The sequence below is a fragment of the Eurytemora carolleeae genome, unplaced genomic scaffold (assembly GCF_000591075.1).
Source record: "Eurytemora carolleeae unplaced genomic scaffold, Eaff_2.0 scaffold1174, whole genome shotgun sequence".
Taxonomy (NCBI): Eukaryota; Metazoa; Arthropoda; class Copepoda; order Calanoida; family Temoridae; genus Eurytemora; species Eurytemora carolleeae.
Window position 1 is genome coordinate 1 of NW_019397267.1, and position 9,050 is coordinate 9,050.

General features: G+C 36.9%; 1 protein-coding gene across 1 annotated transcript in view; it reads right to left on the reverse strand.

The window, feature by feature from the left end:
* Window positions 1–5,005: 5,005 nt before the first annotated feature.
* LOC111713151 (protein N-terminal asparagine amidohydrolase) overlaps window positions 5,006–9,050 on the reverse strand; it is a gene marked incomplete in the record, with an annotated part of 10,237 nt that continues 6,192 nt past the window's right edge. The window contains 4 exon segments of the mRNA XM_023487957.1: window positions 5,006–5,923; window positions 5,989–6,042; window positions 7,295–7,582; window positions 8,047–8,224. Of these exon segments, the coding sequence (XP_023343725.1) occupies window positions 5,821–5,923; window positions 5,989–6,042; window positions 7,295–7,582; window positions 8,047–8,224 (623 nt within the window).

The following is a 9,050-nucleotide window of genomic DNA, read 5'->3' on the forward strand; positions in this document are numbered from 1 at the left end:
TATAAAAAAATAAAATATGCACAAAACACACTGGATTTATTCGATTTACTACTGTTTTTACTAATTTTTAAAAGGTCTGAACCTTTTTTTTGAAAAAAAAGGCTTTTTATACAAACACCATCATGTGACCCCTGTGGTTTATGAATGATAAAAAAAATTTTAAAAATGCGATTTTAAGGTTTTTAATTTTGTAAAAAAAAATTAAATTCTGGAAAAATTCGCGAATTGTTTTTTAAAAATCCGCAAAATTTTTTTCTTCTTTGTTTTAAAATGTAAACAAAAAGAACATGTTCACAATTTAAATAGAAGATGGGCGCGAATGATAAAAAATGTGTTTTAAAGGTTTTTAATTTTGTAAAAAAAAAAAAATCTTGAAAATTCACGAATTGTTTTTTAAAAATCCGTAAAATTTTTTTCTTCTTTGCTTTAAAATGTAAACAAAAAGAACATGTTCACAATTTAAATAGAAGATGGGCGCGAAGCGCCCTAAAAGGCTAGTTTAAATATAAATTTAGCTTATCTGTCAAAACGTTAAGAATCCAGTTCCAGTTAAGAATTCAACTCCTGTCCAGTCCCCTGCTGCAGCAGGGGTAGAGAGCCCCAAGCCCATGGTAGCTCAACCCACAGGATTGGTAGTAGCTGAGGCAGGACCCAGCTCAAATACTCACTCAGGAGCTGAGCGTGTTAGAGCGGAGAGTGAATCTGCAGCAATCCACTCCGGTTACCACACTGATGAGTATGCCCGGCTCAGGGCTAACCAGCTGGCCCTCCGAGGCCAAATTAACCTGTCAGCTGAGATGCTGCTGAACAGTGTACAGAGGCTGGTGAATTATGTGTACAGTTTCACTAAAGTGTTGGCGTCTCCTGATCCTGGAGCGGATTTTGAGGTCGTCAAAATGTGGCGTAACGCAAGAAACGGCGTACATGTGATCGCTGGCGGCAATATGATGAATGTCGTCATTGAGACCTTGTTCTTTTTTAAAACTTTTGGAAATCCAGTAGAGGGTGATAAGTTCATTACACCTGCGCTAGATTGTATAAAGTTGCATCATAGTCTTGTGAGAAGCAAATTTCTCAGAGGCTGGGTAGAGAATAAGATCATTCAACTCCCTTCAGAGGAGATTATCACCAGGCTAGAAGCTGTAACTAAATCAGAGACCTGGGCAATTCTGAGGAAATTCCTGAATGTCCTAGATAACTGCGGTCAGCTGACGGCCAGGCTACCGCAGAGCGTATTTCAGCAGTGTTACAAGTTTGTGGGTAACAGTGATGAACCCTGCTCTCTCCGTGACGTTTTCAACATGGGGATGTTGATGTGGTATAATAGAGTTTTGAACACCCTAGTTTCATACGTCCAACGCCCTCATACTCCTTTACTGGGCACTAACCAAATAAATGCCCTTGTAAAGGGTACTGGAATATCACTAACCAAGTTCACCAGTTTTGCTCAAGTTGAGAGCAGAGCTGCACAGGGAAAGGATTATGATAGTAATTATTCTTCCCCTACTGATCTCTTGAACTTGTGTGGATTACCATTGCCAGCACAAGAACAGGCAGAGGAGATCCAGCGGTTGATTTCACCGTTAATCGAGAAAATTGATCACTTGATTAATGTGCAGATCCGGACATCCCAGCAAATAGACGAGCTCAGGAACATGATCCTGCAGACGTCATTTGTAAACAGGGCTGTCACTGCCATACTTCCTAATCCGATGACTGACGATACAGCTCAGTCCATCGACAGCCTATTGGCTGATGAAGAAGGACAAGATATGGAACAGGAGAAGCCTGTAACCCAGCCCGAAGTCGTAACAAGAAGATGCATAAACTTCAAGGAGCCAACATGTTAGTCTCCTCCAATCTAACTGATGTTCAAGTACCTGACGGATATATGTTGGTACCACAAACCAGTTCCAATCCAAACATCGCCTCAAACTCTAATCCTAAATCCGCCTTCGGGAAAAACTTGCTTCGTAACCAGAAGAAGAAGGAGAAGAGGGAGCGATTGGCTGCCAGTGGAGTAATGAATCCAGTTAGGAATTTAACTCCTATCCAGTCCCCAGCTGCAGCAGGGGTAGAGCGTCCCAAACCAAATCAAATCAAATCAAATCACAAGGGGCGGGGATGACAATGGGCTCCAGTAGTGGATTGGAGGTTCAAGTCCTTTCCGTGTCCTGGTTTTTCAGCCTGGACTTCTTTTTATATTTAGGAAGAAGTTACAACAACCGTTTACTGAAAGGTGCGAAGTTCCTTGCCACATGACCAAATTTGAGCCATGCCTCACTTTTGGACCTCCTCCATGCGAAATTTACCCCTTAATTGGGCAAANTTATAATTTGATACGTGTTCAACTATTTCCGACTCCATTGACTCCGGATCTTGAAGGGCACACTCGAGATCATCCAGAGAAGTGATTATTTTTGTCTTACTGATTGAGATCTTCATTCTGAAGTCCAGGCACCATGATTCCAGTATATCCTTTAGCCGGTTTAAAGTTTTAGGGCTGTTGGCTATAAGGATTATGTTGTCAGCAAATAGAAGTATATTGACGAAGACCCCTGACTCTAGTCGAACTCCTACTCCTGCTGCTCTCATCCGGCAGCTCAGTTCTGACATGTAGATAATAAAAAGAACGCTACTCAGATTGCATCCTTGTCTAAGACCTCTCTTCTGGTATTGTTTCCTCGTTCTTTTCCCTGATGAGGCAGTGGAGATATTATCTAGGAAGTAGTAGTTGGAAAGGAAGTCGATGAACTTGGAGCTTACATTGAGTTGTTTCAGTTTTGCTAGGAGGATGTTTCTGTCGACTCTGTCGTATGCTTCCTGTAGATCAATAAACATGATGTGGGACAGCAACTTCTTACTTTTATTCATTTCTAGAACGGAGTTTAAGATGAATATATTGTCGCTGCAGGTTCTGGACGACCGGAATCCATTCTGCTCCGCTCCTATGATGTCTTCTTTTGCTATCAGGTCCCCTAATCTCTTGGCTAAAATTTTTGTCAACAACTTCGAGATGCAACTTATCAGGGTAATGGGCCTGTAGTTACTAATTTCTGTTTGAGGGGGTTTCTTCAGGACTAGGATTACATCGCCATCTTTCCAACTTGCTGGTGGAACTCCGCCTATCATGACATTGTTAAACATTTGCGTCAGAAATTGTCTTGCCAAGGGACCCAAATGACGCAACATATCGTTAGTTACACCGTCTAGACCCTCTGCCTTATTTGCGTCTAACTCCTTTATGTTTCTATTTAATTCTTCCAACGAAATAGGTGCCATCATGTTATCTGATGCTTCCTGAGAAAATATTTCCTCTGGTAATCCAATCTTGGACATGTCCACCTCTTCTCTCTTTATGTCGGCTAGATTGAATGAAGTATTAAATTTCTTTTCGAAGAATGACTCTATTGTTGCGTTCATTTGATCTTGATTCGAAGATAATCCTGCTCCAGTGATCAGTGCTTCAAAAAATTTTTTCTTCTTAGGCTTGTTGTTTACCAGGTTCCAGAAAAGTCTCTGAGCCTTAACCAATGGTGGCTCAACCCACTGGACTGGTGGTAGCTGAGGCAGGGCCCAGCTCAGATACTCAATTGGTAGCCAGGCATGGTAGAGTGGAGAGTGAATCTGCTTCAAACCATCCTGGTTATCATATGGCTGAGTATGCCCAGCTCAGGGCTAACCAGCTAGCCCTCCGGGGGCCAGAGTAATTTGTCAGCTGAAATGCTGCTGAATGACGTGAAGAAACTGGTGAACTATGTATACTGTTGGCATCACCTGATCCCGGAGCAGATTTTGATGTAGTCAAGATGTGGCGATATGCCAGAAACAGTATACATGTGATCTCCAGAAGAAACATGTTGAACGTGGTGATGGAAATTTTGTTCTTCTTCAAAGTTTATGGAAATCCAGTAGAAGGTGACAATTTTATAACACCTGCCCTGGAGACCATGAAATTACACCAGAGTCTTGTGAGAGGCAATTTCTCAGAGGCTGGGTGGAGGACAAGATTATCTCACTTCCTCCAGAGGAGGTTATCACTATGCTCGAAACTGTAACTAAATCAGGGGCCTATGTAGTTCTGAGGAAATTCTTGAGTGTCCTTGATAACTGTGGTCAGCTGGCGGCCAGACTACCACAGAGTGTGTTCCAGCCGTGTTATAAGTTTATGGGTAATAATGATGAACCCCGTACCATTTGTGATGTCTATAATATGGGCATGTCCAATCGGTACTATAGGGCATTGAACAAGCTAGTTACATACCCAGCTATCCAAATTGCGTAGGCATCGTAAACGCATAATATTTTGGCTCCAATTACGCAATTAAAACGCAAATTTGCATAAGTATAGATTTCAAAGTAGTGTAAATATCTAATTTTTCTGAAGTAAATATTTTATAACCCAGCTTTAAGTAAAAATATCACGAATTTGTGGAGATGTGTATCATTTTATTTCAGGTATACAAATTGCGAAAAAATACGCTCAATTTGCATAATTGCCTAAAACTCTAAATTTAAATTATTTGTGAAATATGTGGCGGCTATGAAAGTCGTCTTTCCTAGGAAGAACCTTTCGCGGCAGGGAGAAGTATAGGGGAAGATAGTAGAAGCCACGTCATATATATATATTTTCTACTTTGTAACTTTATATTTAAAAATATAGTTAGTCGTTATCTAAATCCTCGTCTTATTGCTATCCGCCAAAAATATCTAAAATTTCCGATACGGCACATATTACATTTTCCAAAATAAATTGGAAAAATAAACTTCTTAAAAGAATTTAAATTGTCTTTGTTAGCATTAAAATATTACAAATAAATTTGAAGAAAATGTTAATTTAGTAATAATTATCACATTATGATGAGTAATATAATTCCAACAATGCAAACTCAACAATTTCAGTAATTTAACAACAAAAGGGATCAAGGCTAACAATTATGTCATCAGTTTATCTTTACTTAATGTTATGTATGCGTTTATGATTATGTAAGTAAATGAAGTAACATTATAGAAAATATGTTTATTACTTTGGGTGTTAATTATTGCACGAGCAGATAGTTATATGAGGTTTACTCTGCATGATAGAGATAGCCCGAAGTATAATAATGCCAGATTGCAAAGATCACAACAGCGCATGAGGGTTAGGTCCGAGTAATGGAAATAACCCGATCTGCAATATTGTCAGGTTGCAAAGATAATTGATCTGAAAACAAGTAGAATAACTTGAAGTGTGATCTTATCAAAGTTTGCCAATTTAAGTTTGCCAAATCATTGCACAATTTAGTAGTGAGAGAATACTACAGTATCAGTAATCATGCTTTAAATATTACATCATAAAATTAGAAATTTAATAAGTGTCTAGTAAAATTATTTTCTTTGTGACGTCATCAAAAACACTAAAGAGTATTACTATAATTTCGTCTTCATATTCCATTATTTTCTGGTTATCACTGTAATTACTAATTACATACAGTGATAACCAGAAAAGTGGGGAATAGGAAGTCGACTTTCAGGCTCCAGCTATGACTTTAAACAATCCAATGAATATGAGCATTTTAAACAGACCCATTTCACTTTATAAGTGATTTCGTAACTTACTAGTAAAAGTATTTGCTTTGTAACAAGTCATCAAATACACTTAAGTATTGCTATGGTGTCGTTTTCCTATTCCTTTGTTTTCTGGTTCTCGCTGTATGCTCATTTTTTTAGGTTTAAAAATTTAAATCAGTTTAGTTTTTAAGTTATGATCGAATCTAGAGCAGCATTCTCGTGCATATCGACAATCAGCATGCATCCAATGAGTGTAGTATGCTTAGTCTCCTAGTAATAGGCTGCATGCCCAAGTTGCCACGAATTATTGAAATGTTCTTGTTTTACATAAAAATTAAACTGAAATGCTTCTGGTTTTACTCCTGACGATCCTCTGAAAAAAAAACATATTTTTAAAAACATTATCTTAAAATTTTAACTTTCTAAATGAAGTTTTACCTGAACCATTCATTTTGATATTTTAGTATCCACTCTCCACTGTTCTCATCCCGTCTAGCAAATCAATCAATCAATCAGTCAAAATCTTTAATTTTAACCTTTAGGAGACAGTCGTCTTTATTCAATCTTTTATTTTAAAATGTTCAATGCATGGCACATTTTTAAAGTTATGATCGTAAAAAAATTGGCGCATAACAGTACGCGTTTTACTGGTTATAATTCCGTATCCATGTATATATTTTGATGAAACTAAGTGCACCATAGTTCATATTTTGATAATAGGACTGTTATTTTTGTAAAGAAATAAACTCTTTTTGGTTAAAATTTTAGTTAAAATCAATTTTATTCTTACATCGTTTTTTTTTACTTAAAGGGACACCAAATTATGATTTTATACCTCACATGAATTATTTTCATTGATTTAAAATTTCGACCTCAAGAGGCCATTGATATCTGGAGGTCACGATCATCTGAGGTCAAAAAGGGGTCTCAGAATGGACGCGGAACACCAAAAAACCTATAATTTGATACCTAACATGACCCATTTACAATGATTTTATATTTTTATCTTTTAGAGGTCATTATTGAAGGAGGTCAAGCTGGAGGTCGGATATATGTGTTAATATCAGCACATGACTTATGTGGTAGCAAAAAATATGAAAACATGTGTGTTTAAATTAAAATAATTGAATTCGAGTGAAAAAGTGGTATTTTCCAGTATTTTCTGAATTCATGAAGGTCAAAATGGATAAAAATGACCTTCGATCTCAAATTTTCTTCGTGATCTATGTAGATGACCAGAATTTGAGGCTGCATGCCAAAATTCAGCCTTCTATCTCAATTTTTAGGACCAAACGTAGCATGTACAAAATTTGATGTCGCAAAGTGTCGAATTGTACCCCCCCCCCTCTGACACAGTTTTATTTCAATTTCTCGAGACAGGAACGTCAGATAGAACTCTTAAGCGTCTCGATTTTCACCTAAAATACTTAGGTTTCAGCCTATACCCCCTTTCATTTTTCCTTTACAGTCCCTTTAATAATGGCGAATATCAGTACGCTTTTTACTGTTTATAACCATATCTAAGAATATATTTTAGAGAAACTAGAAAAAGTGCACCATTGCTCATTTTTTTATTTTAGGGGAGTTATTTTTGTAAAGAAATAAGCTTTTTTGATGAAAACAAATAAAATTTTAGTTTAAATCAATTTTATTCTTAAATATTTTTTTAACTTAACAAGAATGATAATTTAATTGAAAAGTGGAGAGTTTTTTGGTGAACAACATAATATTATGATTGAATTTCCTGTAACTTCTTGGTGAGTTAGATTGGAAAAGTGTAACGGATGGGTAGGGATGAGATTTAACTATTCTCAACGTATCCCGAACCTGTCTTACAAAACCTTCTCTGTCTGTTACAACCTCAGGACATGGTGTTAAACTCTGTAGAATAAAATCATCTGATTGTCCCAACCATATATCTACTGATCTCATGGGAAGGTAGGAGAATGGTCCTATCCGCAGTTCTTCTCTCTCAGGGGAGTATATATCCAGCATACCAACCCCCTCACCACCGGTCAGTGTTCTAGCCAACCTAAGAAATGGAATATTCATCGATTAAAAGAAAATTGTGAATTGTGTATAAACCCACAGTGATATAAAAGTTGCAATCTCTCATGAAAAAATATATTAGCATTTTGCCAATTACTTTAAACTGAAACAAGCACCAAGCATGTCGTGGTTCTAAAATCTTTTATATTTATTCAAAAATGTATGAATACTAGCCTTAGAGGGCGCTTCGCGCCCATCTTCTAAATTAATTGTGAACATGTTCTCTTTGTGTACATATTTAAAAAGCTCAATTTTGTTAACTTCCTTTCTTGTCTGAACACCATAAATACGCAAGTCGTTATCATATAGAAAATGCAGTTAGAATTATCATATTTTCATAACGTTTTGCTCGGAAACAGTTTTAAAGGGTACCGTTGTGAATCTGGCATGTAATGATACAACTCTTGAAATTAAGCAAACAGTCCCTTTAAAGAGAGGATGTCTAACCTTAGATCCATATCTGGTCCACGGTGGGAGAAGGAGGCAGGGAATACAATCCCTGTCTTCACGTTAATGGCTACGCCCCTCAGGGCGGGGAAGGGCATGGTGCCCCTGAACACTGTAAAGGCTTCCCCGACACAAAGGCCGGTCAACTCAAACCTTTCCTGACTACACACCAGAACTCCTGGTAATATTAAACATATATTAAACCTTTCCTAACTACACACCAGAACTCTTGGTAATATTGAACATATTTTAAACCTTTCTTAACTACACACCAGAACTCCTGGTAATATTAAACATATATTAAACCTTTCCCAACTAAACACCAGAACTCTTGGTAATATTGAACATATTTTAAACCTTTCCTAACTAAACACCAGAACTCCTGGTAATATTGAACATATATTAAACTTTTCCTAACTACACGCCAGAACTCCTGGTAATAATAAACATATATTAAACCTTTCCAACTACACACCAGAACTCCTGGTAATATTAAACATATATTAAACCTTTCCTAACTACACACCAGAACTCCTGGTAATATTGAACATATATTAAACCTTTCCTAACTAAACACCAGAACTCCTGGTAATATTAAACATATATTAAACCTTTCCTAACTACACACCAGAACTCCTGGTAATATTAAACATATAGTAAACCTTTCCTAACTACACACCAGAACTCCTGGTAATATTGATCATATATTAAACCTTTACTAACTAAACACCAGAACTCCTGGTAATATTGAACATATATCAAACCTTTCGTAACCACACACCAGAACTCCTGATATTATTAAACGTATATTAAACCTTTCGTAACTAAACACCAGAACTCCTGGTAATATTAAACATATAGTAAACCTTTCCTAACTACACACCATAACTCCTGGTAATATTGAACATATATTAAACCTTTCCTAACTAAACACCAGAGCTCCTGGTAATATTGAACATATATTAAACCTTTCCTAACTACACACCAGAACTCCTGGTAATATT